This window comes from Carassius gibelio, chromosome A23, assembly GCF_023724105.1.
Source record: "Carassius gibelio isolate Cgi1373 ecotype wild population from Czech Republic chromosome A23, carGib1.2-hapl.c, whole genome shotgun sequence".
In the NCBI taxonomy this organism is placed as follows: Eukaryota; Metazoa; Chordata; class Actinopteri; order Cypriniformes; family Cyprinidae; genus Carassius; species Carassius gibelio.
In genome coordinates, this window is record NC_068393.1 from 23,285,644 (window position 1) to 23,312,488 (window position 26,845).

The 26,845-nt window shown below is 36.9% G+C and overlaps 1 protein-coding gene across 3 annotated transcripts in view; it reads right to left on the bottom strand.

Moving 5' to 3' along the window:
• Positions 1 to 26,845, bottom strand: part of LOC127944782 (plexin-A1) — a 205,945-nt gene that overhangs the window by 67,727 nt on the left and 111,373 nt on the right. For all 3 annotated transcript variants that reach the window (XM_052541031.1, XM_052541032.1, XM_052541030.1), the window contains 5 exons: positions 20,698 to 20,798; positions 20,096 to 20,219; positions 19,364 to 19,517; positions 19,181 to 19,280; positions 12,742 to 12,856 (listed from right to left, as the gene is read on the bottom strand). In XM_052541031.1, the coding sequence (XP_052396991.1) occupies positions 12,742 to 12,856; positions 19,181 to 19,280; positions 19,364 to 19,517; positions 20,096 to 20,219; positions 20,698 to 20,798 (594 nt within the window). The remainder of the gene's footprint in view (positions 1 to 12,741; positions 12,857 to 19,180; positions 19,281 to 19,363; positions 19,518 to 20,095; positions 20,220 to 20,697; positions 20,799 to 26,845) is intronic.

Sequence of the window (26,845 nt, forward strand, 5' to 3'; positions counted from 1 at the left end):
GCAGATAATGTATAAAAGATGTGATACAGGGTGGGATCTTCCCCTGAACCATCCAATCAGAGCCTAATAATGTGTCTTAACTTGTTACCCTCATTTCCTATTTAGCCTGCCTGTGGTTCTAATTGAATGGGAGGAGTACGGAACACCAGCGGTGTTATTAAAATCTACCGGATATATGAGCTAGCGCTGCCACGGCAAGGGCTCTGTAAACAAACCTGATGGGAAAGCCACATGCGGCCCGGTGACTCTGCAGAGTTCCATTGGGCTGCTGCTTTAATTGCCTCGGGCGGCAGTCTCCTTATTAATACTATGCTGTGCTTTCGATTCGGTTGTGACTGAATAAATAGACTGTGATGCAGTACCCCCCACCCCCCCTCAATGGAGCGAGCCTGTGTTAGTGTTCAATTACTGTGTGGTACACAAAGGTGAGGGTTTCACTGCTAATGAAAAGGTGCAATTTGTTCAGAGTCAATAAAGGCCTGTATGCTGAGCATCGACAGCCCTTATCAGCTTCCCAAGAACGATGCGCACAAACCAAAAACTATATGTTCACGGCTAAAGGTTTAAAAGGAAACATGTTTATGGCGCTGGTATGAGTCGGTCATAATCAGAATGATGTCTGCATGCTAAATATTTGAATCCTAACACGTCCAAAAACCATGGTATTACCATGGTACCATGTCCAAACAGCTAGCTGAATCTAATGAATACCAGTAAACATATATAGTGTCTATATTATCTATCTATATATATAATACTAGATTGTACATTAGATACCGCTTTATTTAGCATCATATTTGTTTCTATCGGACATACAGTTGGGCATATCTTCAAAGACCAATGCTTTGGCATCATTAGTTCATCATTAGTTCTGCTATCCCTTCATACTCAGCTTGTTTGTAAGTTTGTTTTTTCACTAAACTGCCATGAAATCTAATTACCCTGATTAGCTTGGCTTCATTCCGAAAAAAAATCTGAAAATGTTACACAACGTAATTTAACAAAGTCAATTCAGCACGCAACTGCACGCGGCAAAGGCGGGAAATGATAAGAGCATCTGAGAACCAATCAGAGAAGAGGAAGAGCTGCTATCAGTCATGCTAAACCATCCGACTGGTGCTGAGAGATGCTTTGATTGTGGCTCTGCCATTTGTTTCTGCAATCAAAACAGGTGGAGAACAGATAGCTGTAAACTACACATTTAATGAAACACTCCGACCATCTGATAAGAAAAAGATGCCTTTTAGAAGAGATGTGAGTCCAGTCCCGTGGAAAAATGGAAATGCGTCTTTGAAAGGGTGTGAGAGTGAGAGATACTTACAAAAAAGTACATCTCAAAGTAAAGTCTTTCCATTTTTTATCATTACTGTACCTTGGTACCCCAAATTGTACTTTTTGTAAGTGTAATAAGACTGTAAGAAAACACAAGCGCTAAAGCAAAAAGAAAAACAAGAAGAGCAAACGTGGGAAAATATTTTATTAAGTACCCTGACAGGTGTCAAAACAGGGTTGAAAGAGCAGATCAGATGGCACACTTGCCGAGCACAACGGAATAATGGTGTACCACAGGGATTCCTTTGATGTGTTTCACGTTTTCTCCCTTTTACTGCCTTTATTTGCTTTGAAATGACTGCGGCTCCGGTGAGCCGGGAATCCAGGTTATCTTGCGGTGGGCGCCCCCACAGCTCTGAATCACATAGTGGGAATGAGCTTGCAGCAAACTCACATGTTCAAGTTAGAAAACTCCGAACTCATCTTACTGATGCTGAAGCATTCCACTGTGGCTTCTGGTGCTATATTTAACACTGTACTATACTGCATTATAAATGCATGCATGGAATGCAAGAGAATTCCAGGAAGTCTTGGTTCATAACCAAGATATAGATATATATAGATATATATATATATATATATAGATATATATATATATAGATATATATATATATATATATATATATATATATATATATATATATATATATAATAGTAATAATGTTTGCAAATCAGATCAACTATGGTTTAACTAAAACACTGTTACTAATGAAAGTCATAATGGTTTGGGTTTAATCTCAATCATCTAATGAGATAAAATAATTTAAATGAATGAATAAAATAAAATGCGCTGCAGTTTCTGGTGCAATATTTAGCACTGTACTACACTGAATTATAAATGTATTCATAGGTTGTCAGAACATTCCAGGATATGGTTATTTAGCATGTTTATGGGAATTAGCCAAGTCTTTGTTCATAACCAAATGATAATAAATAAATAAATAATAATATTGAAGTATATGATGATAAAATAAAATAAAATAAAATAAAATAAAAATGAACTATATAAATATCTTGCTTATTAAGTAATAAGGTATCTTTCAGTCAGATCAACTATGATGTGACTAAAACACTGTTGCAAATTAAATTCAAAATATGAATTAAAACACCTAGTTAAAAAGAATACAAAGAATAATCAATAAAACAATCGATTTTCTGTCTTTTTTTATGACATAAAAATAGATGGGGCACAAGATAATGCTACAGGACACGTGTCTTGCAATGTGTTTTTCAAAACTTAGAACATCTTCAAACCAATCTTCATGGTACAAGAATCGACACGACAGCAAGCGATGTTAGTCTGCATGTAAACAGACCAATGATAATAATAAAAAACGCAGACAGAATACAAGAAAGCATCCTTTGTGAACAGTCCATTAGCTAGAAAAATAATACAAACAGCTTCCAAAGATATTTCTTATGACGTCTATTCAATGATTCACCCGTCTGTCACATGAATATAGGCTAATATCTTTTCATTTGGGGCTTTTCTGAGCAAATATTGAATGTCATGTAATTGTCATGTAATTAATTTGAATAACATTTCATATCTGCCTTCCTCAGAAGCTGAAGTTTGGTATGACATGGACATGGAAACAGAGATAGATGCTGTGTGCAGTGTGTAGTACGGGATTGTTGGGAATCCGTGTGGAGGGAAAGAGGAGGGCTGTTTTTGGCTCTGGTACCTGGCAGCACTGCTCTGCAAGTCTGCTGTTTGTTTTGCTCAACTGCTGCCTCTAGCAATGCTCCTGCAAGCAAAACATGATATCTGCTGCTCTTTTCTTCCTCGTTCTCTCACATTCTCTACTTCTCTCTCTTAGTCTAAAGAAGCTGTGGGGCGATGCAGAGACAGTGCTCATGGAGCGTTGAGCAAAGCAATGCCCACACTGCGAACACATTAAATGCAGCCAACTTCTGGGATCATCTGCATTCCCTTGCTTCCAAGTTGGAAGTGGATTTGAATCGCATTGGAATCGCATAGATTTTGTGTATGAACCATTCAGGATGAATGTTCTACACTTACAATCATGATAAGAATCATGATAATATGGTACTCTATGAGGTCTAGCTAGTTCATGCATTCATGACCTCTAGACTGTTGTAACACACTTCTAGGTGGTGTTCCTGCATCTTCAATAAACAAGTTACAGGTAGTCCAAAATGCAGTGGCTAGAGTCCTTACCAGGTCAAGAAAATATGATCATATTACCCCAATTCAACAGTCTCTGCACTGGCTACCTATTAAGTTCCGTATCAGTTACAAATTATCATTACTTACCTATAAGGCGCTTAACAGTTTAGCTCCTGCGTACCTAACTAGCCTTCTACCACGTTACAACCCATCACGCACCCTAAGGTCACAAAACGCTGGACTTTTGGTGGTTCCTAGGATAGCAAAGTCCACTAAAGGAGCTTTTTCACATTTAGCTCCAAAACTCCTGAATACCTTCCTGATAATGCCCGGGTTTCAGACACTCTCTCTCTCTTTGTTTAAATCTAGATTAACAACATCTCTTTCGCCAAGTATTCGAATAATGCATCTCATAAATTGTGACTGCAGTTGCATCTGATCAAATGCGCATTATTACTCTTTAGCTTGGGTTAAACTAATTAATTTTACCTTGTTGGAACAGCATCTACGCTAATGATGTCGCTATTTGTTTCTCTTTTTTGCCACAGGATTTATACAAACTCCAGTCTGGATCTAGAACACATGAGAAGAGATGATGCTGACCCCTCAGAGGACCTCAGATGATGCTAACCCTGAATCAACAGAACTAACAAATATTGCTACAAGTGTGATTGCATCATATAATAATTGCTGTTAATAATGTTCATCGTCTGGCTGACTATGTCTTGTATTAATATTTCTGAAAAATCCTGTCATATGCAAATAAACTGACAGTCACCACTGATAAGCTATTACTAAATATTGCACAAACGTAATCTTCTTTGTAATGATTTGTATCATAAAAATAATTGAATTGAATTCTATGAGATAAATGGGAGTAGATGGTATGTAATATAATTTCATTAAGTAACATGGTACTGTCAAAGGCATTTCTCTGCAAATGTAGCACAAATGTACCAAAAAGTGTTTTAGGCATAGTACCACGCTACTACCATAGTATTCTTGGAAGTACCTTAGAGTACGATCTCTTTAATAAATAAGAATAATTCTGAGGTGATACCATGGTACAGTGATGATGTTACTATGAACTGTACCATGATACTAAAATGTAACAGTATTTACACTGTATTCCAGGTTGCTTCCAATAATACAGTGCTATGGGTACACTTTTTTGAAAGTGATATACAGTAAATACAGACATATTATTTTAGTATTAGTTACATACTGTTATAGTATTTATTAATAGTTGTAATAAGTATTATAATAATGTTATTAACTATATAAAACATTTTAGCTTTATATTGCTCTTTAGTAGATTTTTTTCATCTAACATTTATATTTTACTTTATTACAGCGTTATTAAAAAATTCTTACAAAAATGTAAAGGTTTATTTTTATTGCAACACTTAAAAGTGTCCTGCTATTGAATGTGATGCTATTGATCTTACCATCCTGAAAGTGTTTATGATGGGTTTAGTTCTGAGGCTACTTACACTTCATCAAAGCTATTGTTAGGAAAGGGGGAGGAGCAGCACTGCTTTAGCTGGTCTTTTACGCAGTATCACTACTGACTGAGTCATTAAATGACTTGACAAGACAGTTATTATGTCTAACCAATTACTATCAACAATTCAAGGGCAGCATCACCAAAATTCTTTCAATCCTAGTAGTGTTTTTAATTACATATTTTGGCAAGTCTTATCTGGGTAACAGATGAGGAACTGAGCTGCCATCTAATTAGGCAGTCTGGGGCTCGTTGACTAGTAAGGGCCAAATGGTGAGGGGGAAACAACTCATGGATCTATCCACTCTAAGAGGAGCCTGTTGTCGAATGAAAGGGACTTTGAATTCTAAAAGGGCTTTAGAGTGTCCGCCCACATGGGGCTTGAAAATAGAGCGCCACTCAAAACTTAGCAAGATGTGGCGTAATACAAACCGATATGTGTTAGCACATCTGGAGACCAGATACTTAGTGATATCAATTATATAAGACATTACCATATGGCTACTAAGGAAAATACACCACTTCAAAATTAACTACTGTATTTTTCGGACTATAAGTCGCACCTAAGTATAAGTCGCATCAGCCCAAAAATACGTCATGACGAGGAAAAAAACATATAAGTCGCACTGGACTATAAGTCGCATTTATTTAGAACCAAGAACCAAGAGAAAACATTACCGTCTCCAGCCGCGAGAGGGCGCTCTATGCTGCTCAGTGTAGGCTACAGGAGCACTCTGAGCAGCACAGAGCGCCCTCAAACGGCTGTAGATGGTAATATTTTCTCTTGGTTCATTTCTCTTGGTTCATATCAAATTAATTTTGATAAATAAGTAACATCTGACTATAAGTCGCAGGACCAGCCAAACTATGAAAAAAAGTGCAACTTATAGTCCGGAAAATATGGTAGTGGGTGAGCGTTTTGAATGACTTACCAGTTTTAAACAATAGCCTAGCTTTGGGATCACCTGCCTTGGACTGAACACCCTTCTCAGAGAGCATTTAGATATTGAGGTGGTATATATATATATATATATATATATATATATATATATATATATATATATATACACACACATATACATATACATACATATATATATATATATATATATGCTAGATTGACTGTCGAACAAATCGGAATGTGTGGATGAAGAGGCACAGTTGTAAAGGAAATTTATTTGAAGACGCATCTTTTGAGATGATTTTACCATGCAAACATGATAACAGCTACAGTACGACATGCTTTATGATAAAGTGACACTGCTACAAAAATATGCAAACACTGATAAAATGAACAAACAAACAAAAATGAAAATCTATATAAACTAGGTTACTGGATGACTGGTATACTGATTGGATGAGTTAGTCACTGTAACATATCCTAGGTGCTAACTGCTATTGCTAATTGGGTGTAAAACATAAACACAACTGTCAAAGATGATGTATGGATGGAGTGACCAAAAAAAAGGAATTAAATGTAAATACGCAGCTTTGCTTATATATTCAAATTCAAACATACTAACAGCTAAACAACTAACACAAGTTTACCAAAAAAATGTAAGTTTATATGTTACTAATCTATATAAACCAGGTTGGTAATTGAATGACAAGTCAAGATACATCGCTAATTGCAACCTGTAGTTTTTTACTACTGAATACTGAACTTATAGCATATGGCTTTTGCATTCTGAGCTAATACAGTAAACTACTGCAGTAAAATACAGTATATTGGCACTGGACTGGAGTTAAAACAGCATGAGAAACCCAGTCCTAGTCTGGTATTCTTGGGCACCACCCAAGATGTTGCAAGTACTCGAGCCATCTCCTTGACTCCTGAATCTAAAATTCATCTTCGGCCTCCATTAGGTAGACAGACGCTGAGGCATCTGGAAATTAAGATTTAATACACTTTGAATAATTAAAGCCACAGATCAGTAGCAGCCTTAGATCCCTCCGAGAGGCCAAGTGCCAGAAAGCCAACTGAGGGGCTTTGAGCTCTACTCGCAACACAGCGGGATGGACCACCATCAAACAACAAAGGTGAGGGTGCGTGGCGGGTTCCCCATATCTGCTAATTGCCTTTCTGATTAATTGATTAATTACAATGAACACTCATCTTTGTTATCCCGAGAGGATAAGGCATTGAGTAGGATGAAGATAGCATTTGATATGGAGTCATTGAAGGAACTGAAATGACACGAGATGAGGCATGCGTTCTTGGCACGGCCGCTGGAATACTGATCCAGAGACCGGCTTCTCAGAGCTCCGTCTTCGGCTGTTTGTAGTGCAGCGCTATCACCGGCAGTGCCAGGGATCAGAGGCATGAGGGACGGGAATTTGCAAAGTGTTTGTGGGAGCTGGGCAGAGATTTAAGAGAGTGAGTAAGTGAGGGAGAAAGAGAGAGAGCGAAGAAACACCTGACAGCCAAACAGGACAGACGGTAAATCAGAGCTGGGTGGAGTTTGGAAAGCAGAAGTGGATGCTGCTCTCCACATAAAATTGGAAACAAAGACCAGATCAAACCTGTGCAAATGCAATTCAATTTAGTGCTAAAGGTCAGTGAGGAATATATGGCCAACACATTAAGAATCTAATTCAATGTTTATGTATTCTATTCAAATTATGCAAGTTCTATAATAGTCATGCATACAGATTGAAGATTAAATCAAGGTCTGACACAAAAGCATCACGTCCTACATAACAGAAAATTACGATTCTGTAAAATGGAACATGGCACTATGTTTAGACATGAAGAAAATGTAGGACGTTTTGGTCATTTCTCATCTAAACACTGAGATCACGTCCAGGTCGCATTTCACCCTAAAATCAAGAGTAATAAAAAAAATAAAAAATAAAAATGAAATTACATATTTATAATAATGTGAATAATATAATAATACAATAATAATACAAACACATTTAGAAATAAACTATACTCTTTATATTATACAGTAAATAAAGCTTATTTAAAGGGGGAGTGAAATGCTCGTTTTCACTCAATATCCTGTTAATCTTGAGTACCTATAGAGTAGTACTGCATCCTTCATAACTCCAAAAAGTATTTAGTTTTATTATATTCATAAGAGAAAGATAGTCTGTACCGATTTTTCCCGGAAAAACACGACCGACTGGAGGCGTGACGTGTGGGCGGAGCTAAAGAATCACAAGCTTTTGTGTTGAGAGCATTTGGAAGCTGACATTACCTTGAGGAAAAAACCATCATCCAAAACAAACCATGGCTTACAGTCAGATTCAGCCGTTTATTTATGATCCAGAATCAGATCCCGAGGCTAAAACTGAACGAGAGCAGCAGCAGCAACGACTCGCTCCGAGCGGGGCTCGAACCCGGGTCTCCGATGGGAGGCGGACGCACTAACAAGGATGCAGAGATATTTCAAGCAGTTTTACTCACCGCATGCAGTTCCAACACACGATCGTGACCCTTTTTCGTTGGGATTGCATCATCCTTAAGAAATAAACGATACGCAAATCCGTCGTCAAACTGGGCCTTGTTTGTAAAACAAGCATTTTCGAAATGCAGGGAACAAACACAAACACTTGCACAACTCCGTTGATGATCTGTAAAAATAAACTTCATCCACTGGTCCCTTAATGCTGTTTTTTCTTTGGTAATCTGTACAGGGTTGTCTTGCCCTGGCAACCAAAAACACACTCCTTTTGTGACATTTCGCGACGCTCTCGCTCTGATCAGTGATTGTCTGTGTTCAGCCTCTCATTGCTCTGCTATACGGGAGCGCGCGCTCTTCCGGCAGACGTGCCCGTAGGAAGGACAATCACTGCTCCATCTAACGTTACACACAAACTTAATTTTTGAAACTTTGTCCAAGTTTAGCATGGGGATCCAACTCTTTAACAGTGTAAAAAACTCAGTATGCATGAAATAGCATTTCACCCCCCCTTTAAGGACTGATATATTATTACAACATTATTTTTGTGACAATTAAGCATGGATATGATCATTATCGTAATTTGTTAGGATTATGTTTTTTTTAATACTCATTCTTAATGGTGATTTTGATAAGATTCTCATTAAAGTAAAACACCATAAATCTGCATAAATATTTTATGTTACAGTAATGAGAATTAGGTTTATTTATATTTACTTTACAGTAATATGTGCATAGTTGTCATGGAAGTAATGTCAATGCAGAAATCTTAATTGTACTAGATAATAAAAATTATTATTTATATATGTGTGTGTGTGTGTGTGTGGATGGATAGATACTTCAAAACTATATTTCTTATTATGAATATAGAGATATAGAAAATATAGAGAGACCAGTTACTTTTACAAACATTAACTAATCAATTACTTTTCAGTGCACACTCATAAGTCTCAATTTAAATTATTTTAACAATTTGAAATCCCTTTAAAGCTTTGTGAACCAAACACAGACATTATGAAGGATCTAAAAATTAAATTGCGGGCTCCATGGGACAAAGTAAAAGTGAAATATAAATGTATTCTCAATTTTAATTAAGTCTCTCAAAGCAAAAAGGAAGAAAGTATAAACACGATGGATGTCCTGATAAAAAAAAGTCTCTGATCAACTCAACTGTGCAGCTTCCATATTCGGCAGCAGCATATTAGTTACTGCTTATAATTGAAGCTGTGAAAGCTGGAGAATATACCCTTCTTTCAAAGACGACAAAAGAACGACTGAATTCTCCTCCAGCTGACAACTATATTACATCTTATGTACTCGTACCACCCCGAAAAGCTTTTGAAATGCTATGGATAAAATATTTACAGGAAGCAGTGCATGTTATTTTATAACCAAACAACAATGTAGGTACAATAGCTTTGAGCAGAAAGCTTTTAATGCTAACAGCTCCATATGAATTACGAGAGCTATATACTGTCCTATTTACACTACAACCACATATGCACCAGGGTGCGAACAAACACCCCCACAATCCTTTGCTTTTTCTGCTATTATCATGGGTCTTTGTTTATAAGAGCAAAGGCAAGGCAGAGCATTACTGAATCCCACGGATCCCACGGGTGCATTGAGCAGTTCCTTGGCGATATACCACCCTATGACTTATTTATCAAAACCCCCATTTGTCTCATCGGAGACGCACACTAATGAGTCTCAAATGAGCGGGAGAACGCAGCCGTAACACCAGTTTCATCATCCCTAAAACAAACTCCATTCATTACGCTTATGCACTGGGCGGCTGTATCTCAATAGGGTTGGATGAAAGTGACTATGGCAATGCTGGGTTCCCAAGGTGGGTCAGCCATTTCATTCAGTCTCTCTGGTCCAGTTATGGGCAATCAATGTTGGCGCATTATGAGCGTGTCTGCATGACGACACATGCTGTGTAGGCACAAAACAGAAAACAGTGAGATGTACACAGACTTGACTATTAATCCAAAAGCGATGCTGAACGCAGGACACATTTCAATATTCCAGCTCTGCACGACCTTCGGTGTGGATCTGTGAAATGGTCGGGCACTTTTGGCACTAGCAAAGGGCAAAACCGCTGTCCAAGTGTGACTAAATGAGTTACTGGCCGACAGCTGCGTTCACAAATAACAAATGCTGGAACAAATGTGTTAGCGGCGCTATTTGTTTGTTTGTTTATAAGTATATGTATGTTTACTTCTCCTTGTGGATTCCTCAAGTGTGGCTTACTGAAGCAATTTTCCGCCTGGTCAGATTTAATATGTTCCTCTGTTTATCCGCTGTCAGGCAAATGTTGATTTATATACATTTGATTTGCAAATGTGACTCATTACGCTCTGTGATGGCATGGTTTATCTTTCATGTCTCTGAGAGGATGTTTGGCTACTTTTTAAGGTAAGGTTGTTTGGAGACTGAGCTTTAATAAAGGCAGAGATAAAGCGAATCTGAACTGAAACTGTATTTGCGGCTGTATCTATGTGTATTTACAGATGATTATTAATTTCAAATTATACAACCCAGTATTGACAATAGAAAAGTGATTCAAAAGCCTGCCTGTAACTCATTTAAAGAAAGAAAAACAATATTATTATTATTATTATTATTATTATTATTATTATTATTATTATTATTATTATTATTAACCAGTATAAAAGTAGACTGACAACATGTAGCACTGGTGTTAACCTTTGGTTATAAGGTTTGTACAGAATGCAGAATGCTCTTATGATTCCCAGAAATGCTGTCTAGGCAGGCACCTTCAGTCGCTTTTGAGAACCTACTGCCAGTAATAACGAAAAGCAATCTCTAAAATCTCACTTCAACCACTGGTTATTAACTGAAGATACCAGATCTGGAACACACCTATCCTTCACTCCCTGTCTCAATTCCACACCTTCACCCACCATACCCTGCCAATGTCTCACCCTCATCCTGCACCCATTAAACACTACCCACTTCCATGTCATGAACTTCTTTTCCAGTTATTACTAGTCTCTACACACGTCATGGCAACTTCTTCATGGCCTCATGTCAGGTTATGACGTAATGACATCTAGCTACAGTCCAAATGAATCATCCATAACATAATAATCTAGGCGCAATACTAACTGTCAAAGACAGACCATTTGCGAGCTGAAGGATTACACTTTATGAATTTACTTTTACATTCATGTATTTATTCATGTAGCAGAAGCTTTTAATCAGAGCAGCATAAAAAAAACTACATTTGCTTAATAAAATAACATTTGAATGAAAAATTGTGTCCTTGATATTCGCATTATGCTGTAACCATTCTACAAAATCAATAAAGCTCTCAAGGCCCTTATGCATTATGAATATAATCAAGGATAAAGTGTTAAAGACATTTCGCTGCACATTGCACTAAACAACTATTCACAATCCACGCGAACATCAATATAAATATTAATTTGAACAATGAATCATAAAAACAGAAAAACAGATTAACGCATAAATGTCTTTCTCCTTCGAGGCTTCTATGAATAACCTTAATATAAAGGCGGGCCTATGGCACATTTTAAGAATTTAAATGTATTTGACTTAAAACAAATATGATAAAATAATTATGAGAACTAAACAATAATAATAAAAATCATGAAAATAAAATATATATGAAGACATACATTAACAAAACATAGGCTACTACTCAGGTGCATGATGCAAACGTATTGAGCCAAGTTAAACTAATATAGAGGAATTAGATACTGCAGCACAACAGGAATGTGTGCAAAGGCTGTGTAAGGCTGTGTGCAAAATAAACATTTATGTACATTACACCTAAATGCCCCTCTCAATGGAGAAAGCGCTGTTTAACAGCTGCAGAGCGCGTGAACAGCCCCCTGGTCGACTCGAAACGGTTTGAGATACAAATGCTCCCCTGAGATGACTTCGGCAGTCGAGAACGGGCATGTGAGGGATTGATGCGCGTGTGCATCGGTAATCATAATCCACAGTGCACATGTAATGCGCCTCTTGCACTTCCAGTGCTCATACGAAAAGAAGAGAGATGTGATTGATATTGGTTTTTATGCAAATGTAGCATTTGTAAATGTACAACACAAATACAATTTGCATAGTCATTCAGTCAGTGCCATTTATAAGTGCATTAATCCAGCGCCGCTCTCCTTACAGCAGCTGCTCACACAAAGCCAGCGCAAAAAGAACAACGCTCGCAAATGGGACATGACCGCCGATGTGTGCATATGCACCCCTGGAATTGTTGGTGATGGGTCGCAAACATGAAAAGCAATTTCCGATTAAATGAAGTTGTGAGCAGAAAGTGATTTGCATGTAATTGTATGTATTGTATTAGAAAGACTGACCTCAGACATGTTGACGCGGCCCTCCTGGAAGGAGCAGTCGTTGGCATTGTGGGTGCACATGTGTCGGTATTTGCACCAGTGGCATGGAAAGGAGCCATTCACACAGGAAAGACACCTATCAAGAAAAGACAATCAGAGAAAAAGAGTAAAATTCAGTTATTAATGGCTCAAGTCACATATGCATGCATTCTATTTTAAATCATGACATTACCAACTGAGATATTCTCACATGCTCCTCTATAAGCATTTGGACTTTGGTGCTCTGCACACTTAGCTTGTTCTCAGAGTACTTTAGTAACCACGTAGAAACAGCATTGCAATATACTTAAACATGCTCAGAACTCATTAGATCCCACCAAAACCACAGCACACACCAGAATGCCGTAGCAAACTCCTAGAATACCCCAACTACTGTATAGCAACACACTAAAAGCTACTCAGAACACCTTAGCAATCACATAATGTGCAAAAAAAAACAGGACACCTTAGCAACACCGTTTTTTTTTACAGCAACTCAGCCACAAAGCCTTAGCATTCCCCAGAACACATTAGGAATTGCATAATATGCTAAAACAACCAGAACACCTTAGCAACACCCTAGTAACAACTCTGAACACAGGTAGCATTCATATAGCAACTCACTTACACCTAGCAGCTCACCTAGCATCCACCAAGAACACCCTAACAACCACATATAAAATGAGCTAAAACACTCAGAATACCTTAGAACTCCCTATCAACTACAATGTATCCAAAAAGCCAGAACACCCGAGCAACCACATGATGTATTGAAACACTATGAATACCTTAGTAGCACCCTAGCACCCATTAAGAACACCCTAACAACCACATAATGTATCGAACCACTTGGAACACCTTAGTAACACCCAATCAAAACTCCCTAACAACCACATACTGTACTGAAATAATCAGAACACCTTTACTAACACCCTGTTATCCAAGAAGGAACACCCTAGCAACCACATAACAATGAGCTAAAAACACCCTTTAGCAACACACTAGCACCCATTCAGAACACACTTGCAACCACTTAACATGACTAGACTCCCAGAACACCTTAGCAACACTCTAACACACACTCAAAATATCCTAAGCTGTATTTCCACCGCAAGGAACTTTACCCAGAAACTAGGGACTTTGGGCCAGTACTCAGTGTGTTTCCACCGCAGGAACCAAATAAAGATCCGGGTAAAAAAAACACCCCTCAGAATGCCCCTGCTGGCGAGGAAGTACTTTTTTAAAGTTACGGAACTTTTGGGGGCGGGACTTGGGCGCTAAACATGCTGATTGGTTGAGTTCACGCAGCATTGTGATTTCGACCACCATTTATTCGGATCGTTTTCAAAATATCACTGTTATTGTGTCATGAAATGTACTAAAATTTGCGAAAGCAACGTCTAATCAGCTTAGGGCTGGGCGATACATCTAACGAGATGATCATGCGCATCTAATCAGTAAAGCTGCTTCCGTGATCACTGCTAATATCGCCATCACCTGCTTATAATTGGAGTGGCATTTAATAGACAGAGCCGTAGATCGCTGACAAGCTACGCCATATCGCGTTCATTATCGAAGGCGATTCATCTGCGATAATGAACGCGGCATTGTGTAGCTGGTCAGCGATCTACGGCTGATCATATCGTTAGATATATCGCCCAGTCCTAACTCGGCTAGTCCTTCTGATATGTGCTGCTGGCTCTGATGTCTCTTTTAATTATATAGTGTACTGAAAAACACTCAACATACCTTAGTAACAACCTAACATTCACCCATAATCATCATCTGTATGACAACTTACTAAAAACTACTCCGAACACCTTAGCAACAATCTAGCACCCGCCCAGAACCCCCTGGCAAGTGCACAGCAACACATTAAAAACTAAAAACACCTGTGCAATCATCTAGCAGTGATCTAGCAACAGACAAAGAAAAAAAAAAACACTTTTACCATTTATTAATTTTGCACCTTAGCAACAATCCATTGGTTACATCCTATTTCCAAGATGGTTTTTCAAACAAATCTAGGTCTTATATGTCTTCTCTATCCCTCTCTTAACACTTTTCATCTCTCTAGCAGAGGTCACAGAGAGCAGGTGGTGTGAGATGGACAGATCAAAGACAGAGTGAACGAACGCTCTCATCAAAAGACATCAGAAAAGAAACCAAAGCATAAAAACACAACCCATTCATTCAGGTTTACACACAGAAACTGATCAGAGAGCAAAGCTTGACACTCAACAGTTTAACATGACTCATTTACATCAATAACACTGATGATTTGTTCTTTAAAAGGCATTTAATGACTGAGCCAGCAGTTGACAGCAGTTGGCACCTCCAGGGGAAAATAAGAAGAATGCCAGACACGTCACAAACAACACGGATCTGTCAAAGGTGTAGGTTGGCTTCGTTGCTATGGTTACAGAGCAAGATTTTGTTGCTGTTCGGCAGGGGAGGACAAGGACACTGATCTGTGCTCTAGTCTCAGAGTCATGTCTCAAAAAGTCATAACAGAAGAGTTGTGTGGGAGCAGAATCTTATCATGAACTCTAGAATGAATTGAGCTTGACATAAAAGATGGAAACAGATTTGCACAGCACTTCTAAACCATTCACAACCGTATAATAAAGGTGAAGTGAGTCATTTCTGCACCACTGGTGTCACCAAATGGAACAGATTTCCAGAACACTCTCTTTGTTTGCCATTGGACATTTAAGTCAAAATTAAAAACTCTTAAAGATCATATAAAAAAACACACACACACACACACGATGAATGATTTTATTTGGTTGTTTAAAAAATATTTTACATACTATATATACACACACACACACACATACATACATATATACATACATTATATATATATATATATATATATATATATATATATATATAAATCCATTATTATTTATTAACTGCATTTTTTACTGTTATAAATGTATTACTATTGTTATTTTTACCATTATTTATTTTTAATCAAATTATAAAATTTAAGCAAAATCAATAAACAAATATCACTATAATACTATAGAACTGGAAAGTATTTCAAAATAGTTTAGATAATAATAATAATAATAATAATAATAATAATAATAATAATAATAATAATAATGTATATAAAAATGTGTTATTGTTAATGTTGTGTTAAAATATTAATTTGATATATAATAAAAATTATTTAAAGAAAATAAGCTTTAATATTTGTGTTGTTTTTCATTATTATAACATTATCACCAGGCAATTAATTACATTATTATTATTATTATGCTAGGGTGTTGCTATTATTATTTTTTTATATTATTATTATGATTTTTATCATCATCTTCAGAATAACATGCATTAATAAATCATTCACAATATGATCATATTTGTGCATTAAATAAACACAGTTGTTTTAATGCCATGTTGAGTTTAACAAAAAATTTATATAATACAAAATTAAGTACACAAGGACCTAATAAAAAGCCTTGATCTACCACACAAATGTTGAAGTACAGTCTACACAGAGTGCCGCTTCTTCAGTATTTTAAGACACACTCTGCGAGCTACATGTATCTCACTTCTCCCAAATCCTCCTCAGATGCCCAGTGCTTTTCTCATATCATGAAAAGGCTTCTGTGGTCAGCGAGAGCATCACAAAGAGGCGAGAAGTGCGCTCTACACCTCTTCCCCTGTCTGTGCCAAATGTTCAAAGGCTTACGCTCACATCCGCTGCTGGTGCATGATAAAGCTTTCTCCTCACTCCGCTCCGATTACATGAGACACAAGAGCTGCTGAATGAAAGGACTAGCTGAACCTGACGAAGGGAAAGAGAAAGATTCTAAGGGAGAGGAATGAATGAAAAGGAGAAAAACAACAAAAAAAGAATAGAGAGGGGGAGAAAAAGGGAAGAGAGAGGGAGAGAGAGAAGCATCCACTAATGAATGTCCCATTGGCACACTTTGATCTTGTATTATTCAGATCTTACTTCCTGAAGAGGCACCTACATCATTGATGACACCCACCTCAAAAGCGCCATGTCATCCTCCTATTAAACAATTAGGCCTTTAAATTATAAAAGGAATAATAACTGGAAACGAAATGTCACAATTATGGTGCCAATCCAATCAATCAATAATAATAATAATAATTATATAATGTTTTTGTTGTTATTATTTACCCTTAAAAGATAGAAAATTGTAAGCATATGTTAATTGATAAATTATACATCTTACATATGCAAGCAAAATGCTAAGCGAACTTCACAAACAATGACAATGACGACACTCAAGACAGGAAATCAGATGTCACAATTACACTGTACCAAACCGGAGGCTTTAACACACACACACACACGCACACACACACACACACACACACACACACACACACACACACAGAAGGGATGGTCTATTCAACAATGTGTCTCCTGTGCCACACGCATGGACTCTTTTCATATTGAAATGCACGAGCTACTGCTAACCTTTCAGCCTTGCGAGTGCTTTATCGCTTCAACAAAAGCCACCATCTATCCGTCTTTTTTCCAATTTTTTCCTCCTTATTCACTCCGTGCTCCTCTTGTTAAAAATGCATCGGGCCCCTCACATGCTCGATTAAGCCGTCCCCTCCCCGTCTCATGCTAAACTCTAATATTGTTACGCCGCATGTAAATAGCTAGCAGGGTAATTTGCCGTGCCAAGCAGGCGCCCCTCTGCCACACACACACACACACACACACACACACACAGAATAAAGACCCTGTGATCATTAGAGCCAAACAGTGTGCCTTAGTCACATTCACACACATGAGGAGCACCAGGTGAGCACTTCATCGCGTCCAGCTTTAGATGAAGTGGCTGCGTTGCTAATGGGACAGTGCCATGCTAATGTAAGGCACTCTTAGGTAGTGAAAAACACACATTCTGACTTAATGAACGAGAGCGGGAGAGGACAGGAGACTCTGGAGCTCAAAACATCTGGAACCTCTCCTGCCTGGAGCACAAACTGTTGTCTATCCGGAGAGAGGCGGAACAAGAAGAGAAAGAGGAGAGCGTGGGAGCCGTGGGACGGAGAAAGAGACGGGAAATAAGGTCAAGAAAATGAAATGGTGATGGCAGGATCAGTGCATTTTGTGTGAACGCTCAATGACATACACATTTTCATTAAACAAAAAACATAAAAATGAAGTTAATCAGAACACATCTTAAATGGTGAACATTTTCAATTAAATTTCTGAATTAAAATTAATTTTGCATTTTTTTGTGGGGCAAAAAAGCCAAGGTAGAGTAATAAAGTCTCATTAAAAAGCTAAAATAAATGTGTTTATTTATTTTTATTTAAATAACTTTGCCAAATAAAAATTATTTTAATATAATTTATAATTTTATAGTTTTTTTATTTTTTATTTTAGTAATTAGTAGTAGTTAGTAATTTAGTTGTGTTGTTTGTGTTTTTAAAATTTTTACATTTCATTTTTATTTCAGTTTATTTAGTTTTAGTTATAAAATAATACAAAGTTAAAATAAGTTCAAAAAAAAAATGAAAGTTTGCCAAGGCAACTATATGAAATAAAAGAAGTTTAACTTTCTTTATAGTTTATTTCAAGTAACATTTTTTTTTTTTTTTTTATGGTTTTAGTTTTATAAAACAGTACATCAAATTACAGCATGTCAAGGTCAGAAAGCCTCCTAAAAATATGATAAATGACCTTTTTATGACATGGCAACGATAGTTTGTGTTGTCTAATTTAACAATCCCAAGAGAATGTCATTAAATAAGGTATGTTTTGTTTCAAGAAAACAATTTTCTAGACTTTGTTTCAGATTTTAATTAATTCTAACTTGATGACAACCAACTATAAAAAAAAAAAAAAAAAAGCTTGAAAATTAAAAACCTGAAAAATAAAATCTGAAAAATGTGTCGTAAGTATATTTAAGTTAGGATAATTAATAATTACTTTGACACCATTTGAAATGTATGATAGCCATTCAATTTTCTGAATGCTCATAAAAGTAGACAATCAAAATGAAAACAGATTGCTAGAACTTGGCACATGCATTTTAGAAAATGTTTCCTCCTTTCATCATTGCGGATATCTTTATTTGTCATTGATCTGAGAACACCGCGAGGATGGATTTAAATGAAGGAATGTGAGCGAGAGAGCGAGTGAACTGAGGGAATATAACTCATGAGCATTAAAGCTGGACAGCTGATGTCGTCAGGGATGCTCATGAGTCGTTAAAGAAATGACATTAAAAGTCTGATCTCATCCCTGATCTCAGCAAAAAACTGCTTACACCACACAAAAATAACATCCCTCTTTCACTCAGCAGCAGTAAACACACACACAGCACAGTCCTGTAAAAAGACACTCGTCTTAGCTCAAACGAAAGAACGTTAGACAGGAAACTGCCTTCTCTGTTTCCTGTGTGAGACTTACGATTGATGGACACTGCAGTTGTAGAAGACAAAATCCACACTGGCAAACTTCTTCCCCGTCTCCCTGGATTTCAGGTAGAGCTTCACCACCCGCTTGTCACCTGCCAGCAGACACACGGTGAGCTTCAGCGCTTTCTAACAAGCGGAAGGAAGCTTTTAAAAGAGTGTGCGTGTGTCGTCTTACCCTGGTTGCGCGTGATGGGAGCGATCTCCCGTGCGGAGGGGGACAGGCAGTATATACGTCCACCCATGATGTGTCCCTCCGTCTCAGTGTAGTCCTCAAATGAGCAGTTGATGCCCGCAGCCAGACTGGGGACGTTCTGAGCCTGAAGAACCAGCTGTAGAGCCCAACACAGACCAGGAAACAGGAACAGATTTCAATTTCAGTGTGCTTTACTGGCATGACAAACACTGAACACTTGTACAAAGGACACCTGGACTTTCATATCCAGATACTATGTAGATATTTTTAGTCGCATGGCATCTGCACCTCGTTTCCAATGAGTCTCCAGTGTAGACGGAAAGACATTTAGATATATGTCATATAGACTCTCTCTCTATATATATATATATATCTATATATATCTATATCTCTCTCTCTCTCTCTATATATATATATATATATATATATATATATCTATATATATCTATATCTCTCTATATATTTATTTTTTATTTTTTTTATCTATCTACATTTTTTTTAAATTATTCGATTAGGTGAAAAAAAATATTAATGACTCCATCACATATGATTTTTTGCAACAAATGTATTAATATTACTTATGTACTGTATATGTAAATACATAAAACTTCAAATTGTGTTCAAAATCCATCTCAAACCACCTCCCGACATATTTTAAGTGATCCAAATCATAATCTGCTCACAATAAACAAGCTTTAGTTCACAAACACTTGCCTGAACTTCAGACATGGTGACTGAAATATTGTTGGGCTGCACCATGAGTCGGACGCACTGCTCCAGTCTGGAGGCGAAGCGCTGGGGCTCATCGGCTCGCTCACAGCGGTCCTTACGAGAACATCTAAACACAAATATTACAAATATTACTATAATCCATTTCTAAAAATAAACAACCAGGGAGACCAGGCGCATACTTTATTAGTAGGTTGAATAGATTTGGAAAACACTGTGTGGTGTGATGAATAGGGCTTCAGTAGTGTCCAAACAAAACAACATTTGTTTGCCAAAATTCTTGCTGCATAATTTTAATAACAACAAAAAAGTAATACATTAATGAATTAATAATTAATTCCTTAAAATGTTCTTCATCAAGAACACTTCACTTAGTATGTGATTTCAGACATTGCTTTGATTTCTCTTTTCTTTACTGGTCCAAAATTCCACTAAGTAATGTATTAAATAATAAATGAAACATGTTCTGACAAATTGTCGCTGGAAACTGTTTTCATAACACTGTAGTGTGTCTGCATTCATACAGCCATGTAAACATGTCTATGTGTTTGTGAGCAGCTGTGGGGTCAGGAGGCGCTGATACTCACACACTGTGCAGGACACACCAGCCACAGTGGGGATCACCAGAAGCCAGACACTCGCTGCAGCTGCTGTACTGCTCGCAGCTCTCCACCGGCACCCGTCTCACCTACACACACACAAAATCTCACTACTTCTTATTTCAATGGGTTTTTCTATTTGCAATTACACTTAGAAAATATTGCCAACTAATTATAAAAAATATAAGCAATATAACACCAGACACTGAAATAAGACACAAGAATCCTGTGAAAAATGTTGAATTTGAGCTCATTTGACAGCATTGTTGCATAGTTATATACCACTGAAAATCTAGCTCCCATGTTTAAAAACATCCCTGATATCACACTTACATCACAGAGACGTCTACTCTATATGACGTCTGCAAGATGCATTTGTTTTCTAATCTGCAATACGTCTCAATACGTTTCCTATCAGATGTCAAATAGATGTTTAGAAAATATCTTTAAGATGTTTATGATTTAGAGTGTATTTAAAACTGACATCTTAGACGTCTATCAGACGTTTGTAAACAGCAGATGTTTTCCAGATGAAGCGATCTTTAACAGACATCTTGCAGACGTACGTTTGCTGTCTGGGATTACATAAAGGAAAGACCATAGCACTTACAATGGAAGCAAATGGTGTTAGCATCAAGAGCAGGGGAGTTTTTGTCTGTGCATTTTTATTTTTGTTGTACATGTGCGCATTTGGCAGACACTTTTATTCAAAGCGACTTCCACTGCATTCAAGGTATACATTTTATCATTCCTGGTATGGAACGCACAATTACAGCATTGCTAGCGTCATGCTCTACTTATGACAAAAAAGAAAGACAGATGGAAATCTAATGATCAACCTGCCTGATGCTTGCAGATGTGAAATCTGAGCACTGCGGTGCAAAACAGAGGTTCTCACATTCACCATCACTGTCAGCAGTTCAACAAACACACAGTAACTATTTCACATAGACACCTTGCATATTATATTTTACAAATGTCCAACAGAGGGAACAGCTGTCTGAAACATGCTGAGAAATACTGCCAGCCACCTACACACGTCTACTTTCATATAGTTTTATGCAGCAATCATAATGTCTGACTGTCTGTCTGTCTCAATGGCTCTGTTCCAAACCTATACACTGCCTACCACACACACACACACACACACATATTTCAAGGCCAACAGAGTAGTGATGCAACAGATTGACATATCAAATACAAAGTGTTGTGTTTCTGGGTTTTGGGGTTGGCCATAAAAGAAAGAGAGATCGCAGTAATTCATTGCGGTAGGGTGTGTTCGGCATCTGGAACATTTCAATTAAATCGATTTTCCAATGGGACAGTTGAGCATTGTGTCCTACCTCTGCTCTTTGTTTAAACATCAGGGCTGTTATACAGCAGCCATTCATACGAGAGAGAGAGAGAGAGATCGCATCCCTCTCTATTTAAATGGCTGAAAGACAAACCATTCATCTCTCTATAAGAAGAGGAGGAGGAGAAGCAAGGGGTATATTAAATATAAATAACATCTGCAAATGAGGCACGAGACATGTGGGTCACAATGGAAAATGATCTTAATCAGAGATAGCAGGAGGAAGAGAGCATAGCAACATTCACTCGAGGGTCTGAAAGGGTCCTGGACCACACATAAGTCACATAAGTTAATAGACACTCGTCTGAACCATAAAGTAAATAAAAATATTTTTTACATTATTGCCATGACATAAATGTTTGTTTTTCAGTATAATAAATTATCTAAACATAAAATAAAATCTAATAATAATAAATAAAAAAAATCTATAAAAACAAAAAAAAGTTTAATTAAAAATAACAATACAAACTTAAAATATAAACTTTAAATAAAATGCTCAACCAAATCTAAAATTAAAAAATATATTGAACTAAAAATAAAACTGAATATAATCCAAACATTTTTTTATAAAAGTAAAAAAATATAAAATTATTATTAGATATAAAATATTACAGAAAATAAATAAAAAGATTTAACTTTATATAACAAGACTGAACTAAAATAAAACAAATCAAAACTAAAACTCAATAAGTGTGCCACTGCTGATTGCTGACACACTTCTCAAAGCTTTATCCATGAGACCTATCAGAATTCAAACACTGAATATCTGAGAAGGCTTGTGCAGATGTAATCAAGGATGGTGTGTTTTCTTTATTCTGCGTGGGGTTTGGACAAACCCAGTGCATGTAATTGCACCATCTGTGCAATTTGGGCCAAAAAAACTGGTCATGCTCTAAAGGTGGCTGTGATGATCGATGGCTTATTTTTTTTCCATCCCCAAAACACACACACACCTCAGAGAGCAAGCACACATTTTCCGTGAACACACACGGAAAATGAATAGGTCATTCACCCCCCCACCACCACCACCAAAATGACACAGCCTAATTTACAAAGAGCAAACTTTCTAGACGAGGAGGCCTTTTCTTTCCTTTAACGCCCCCTTCTAAGCCCTCCCTGTTCATCTATCTTCCATTTGGCCACGCACAAAAGAAGAAATGGCAGATGAAACCATAGATCAAGGCCAGGAAGCCAGACACAGCCTAGAGGGAGAGGACGGATAAAAAATGAAAGAGAATGAGAGAAAGCGAAAGATTCGATGCAGCCAAAACCATTTGCAGGTCGTCTCATGGTACACAGTGACAGTACTTGTTGCTCCAGAGCCACATTAAGCCCAGCTGCAGAAGTAAAGCTCAGCTCATATAGGTCCCATTTTTTAAAGAATGTCTCCACCACCAATTATAAATTATGTATCGCCATCAAACCAATGAAATCCCGGTGGGGTATATGTCTATGGTTAATCCGAGTCAGGGTGATGGGGTCATGACAGCATCCTGGGACACAACATCTGTGGCCATATAAGTGAGGGAACACACCTGTAACACCAGATCTGAACTTCCAGTTATTGTGTGAAGCCAGTATAGTCTAAATATTCACACCTGTGGCTGCAAATCAACTGAAATGTAATAATATGCCAAGTTGGTCACCATTTGTCGTCAGATCTTTTTCTCCGTCTTTGTTTCATTTTTTTTAATTGTATTGTCTGCTTACATTTTTATTCATTGTAATCAGAAAAAAAAATGATTGTGAATTCTTATTTTGTAGCTCACATAAACCTTGTGTACATTTATTGTATAGAACTATTGAAGGGGGAGGGTGTTCTCTATATGTTATGCTGTAAGTGTCGGTACTTCATTTAATAGCACAACACAATAGCACTGTCTAGATCATTTCCATGAACAGATTTACCTTGCTTAGCTATCGCATTGCGGGTATTGTACATGTTTTCTTTAAGAAAATTTAAGTCATTGAAATATAATAATACGCAAAGTTATAGTTGCTTGGCATCTGTAAACATTTTACATTCTATGGACAAAATGTTTTATAAAGCAATGAGCTAAATTGAGGCAGGGATTTCTGCTTAAGACAATCCTTTATGATAGTAAAATCATGGTAATGCACAACCTTCTGTGGCTTCTTGCTCGTGCGGATTTTCACACTTAAAATTAGCATGTAATAATTTTGTGGAAGCTATGATAATTTTTTCAGAATGTTTCGATGAAAATGTTCGAAAAACTTTAGAATTAAAACATTCAACATTTTGTGACATTCTAAATGTAATAACTGTCAATTTGCTGTCGAAACCTTTACATAAAGTAAAAAAATATAAATTGAGAGAGAATAAAAATATAAAAAAGAAAATGTTTAAGTCAAAACAGACTTATAAATAAATTCATGAAATCCTTTTCAATGAATAGGATTTATGTTTGTGCTTCTATAAGTTTTCATTTGAAACATTATATTATAAAATCTGAAACATTATATAGATGGCTTTCCAATTATTTTGAAAAACGTGTTTACTTATTTATTTTTCTTTAATGAGCCATGGCCTAGCAATGACCCGGTACTGATAAAGCAGATGGTTTATTAAAGAAACTGGGACATGTGGGTTCACATCTGGCCATTTTTTCCCTCTCTCTCTCTAACGATTTCCTGTTCTCTTTTAACGGTCTTCATTAATAAAGTGGCAAACGACCATCAAAAGCATTGTTTTATTACATCAAACATACTTTTCAAGGCACTGACTCGACGGTATAATCAACAGTATCTCTAATTAGCATTGTGTGCTGACAGTCAGACTCCGCCCCCTCGGATGGAACCATATGTCACTGCCGCTAAAGACCTGCCATCATATCTGTCACAGACTTAGACACAGATATAATCTACAGCTCATAGTTTAAGATCAATTATGGTTACATACTTAAATTACTCTATAATTAGTTTTAAATTGCAGCTTTTGCCCGAGTTATATAAAGCAACGGCTTGTTAATGTGATAAACATATAATAAAAAATAATAAATGTTTGGCATTTCAGTCTTATACATCTCTTTATTTCACCTTCAATAAATGTCTGTCAAATGCTAATTCAAATTCAAAATTCCTCCCGTGTTTCTTGCAGGTTAAATATGCGAGAAGAAACGGCCTTCACGGTGCAGTGTGTTATTGAACGTAAACACTCACTGCTACATGTCGGTAGAGTCTCCAGCTACAAGCTCAATAAAGCTCTTGCTTTATCAATACCAGCACACATTCAAGGATTTGTGTGTGTGTGTGTGTGTATAATGTGCATGGTTTATGGATATCACCATGGCAACATCTGGGCTCTAGAATGGCTCACTTGGTCACTATGTCACGTCTGGATGATTTCCTCAGTAAAATTATGGAGAGAAGGAAAAAAGAACAAATGAAGTGTTGTAAAATGACAGAATGGCAAGAAAAGGCGATCAGAGAAGACCAACTAGCAAAAGAATGAAAATTAAGATTATGTGAAAGCCATAAATGGCTTATATATAATAAGATGAACTTTGATTTGGTTTTAATTGCTCCAAGTGTCTTCTCCTGTGTAGTTGTTTACCAGTCAAAACTGTAACACACATACACATCCATTATGTTACTATTTTCCACAATTTAGAAGTCTTAACACTATGAAACACATACAGTAAATTAAATTAAGAAGCTGCATATATTAAAAGGGCACAGGTCTTTATGATTGGCCCTAGGCCAATGAGAAAATGAATGATTAAATAAATATTGAATATATAATCTAGAATATAATTTGAAATATTTTTTAAAAACAATTACAATAAAGGTAATAAAACTATATACTATATCCTGGCGTAGCTTACTGATTTAAGCAGGGCTTTTTATTTCATCAGGCTTATAAGATTTATACAAAATAATGTTGAAAGTTTGGGTTTTAATGGCAAAATGAGGTATCCAAAATCATTTAACTTAAAATCTGCAGAGAAGTAGAAAAATTTGTTCAAATAATTTCATATCAACAAAATAAGCTTTTTTTCATAAAATCTGTCATTTTCTTTGGCTGCTTGAATGCAGGAAAAGTAGAAAACATTTGTCTCATGTTTACGATTATATTTATAGTTTTATACGGCGCAAGGGTTTTATATACATAATATAATAATTATGTGTGTGTGTGTGTGTGTGTGTGTGTGTGTGCTCGCAAACTGTATATATATATACACATATATACACACACACACACACACAAGCAATTCATGTCATCACAATTTATATCAGTCTATAAAATTATTTCAAGCATTTAAGCATAAACTTTCAGATTTAAATGTTATTAAACAAATTCAGTCAAGTGTGTCCAAACTTGTGATGGAAAGCATATACATACACAACTACCAACTCAACTATCGACACACACACACACACAGTGAACTGAAGAGCTGGCAGTTTCTCCTTCCATCTTGTCATGTTGTCTATATTAAGACGTCCGCCACACAAATCAGATTACAGCCAGCTGATACTTCCTCTCAGCTCTCTGATAGAGCAGTACAGAAGAACACTGACCTTCAGAGAGTGAGAGAGACATGTACTGTGTTACACAGAGGCCATGAGGTGAGGAAACAATACAAGCACTGTCGCTATGATCAAACGCTTCTAACAGAGCGAGTGATATGCATGTGCAAATATACACTTTCAGACCCACATCTGCTCCCACAGCAGACACGCACTGGGCATTATACTTGATGGAGCCAAGTGCCGCTGTTGGAAGTTGGGTAAATTCTATACTTCATACCAAAATGTCCATAA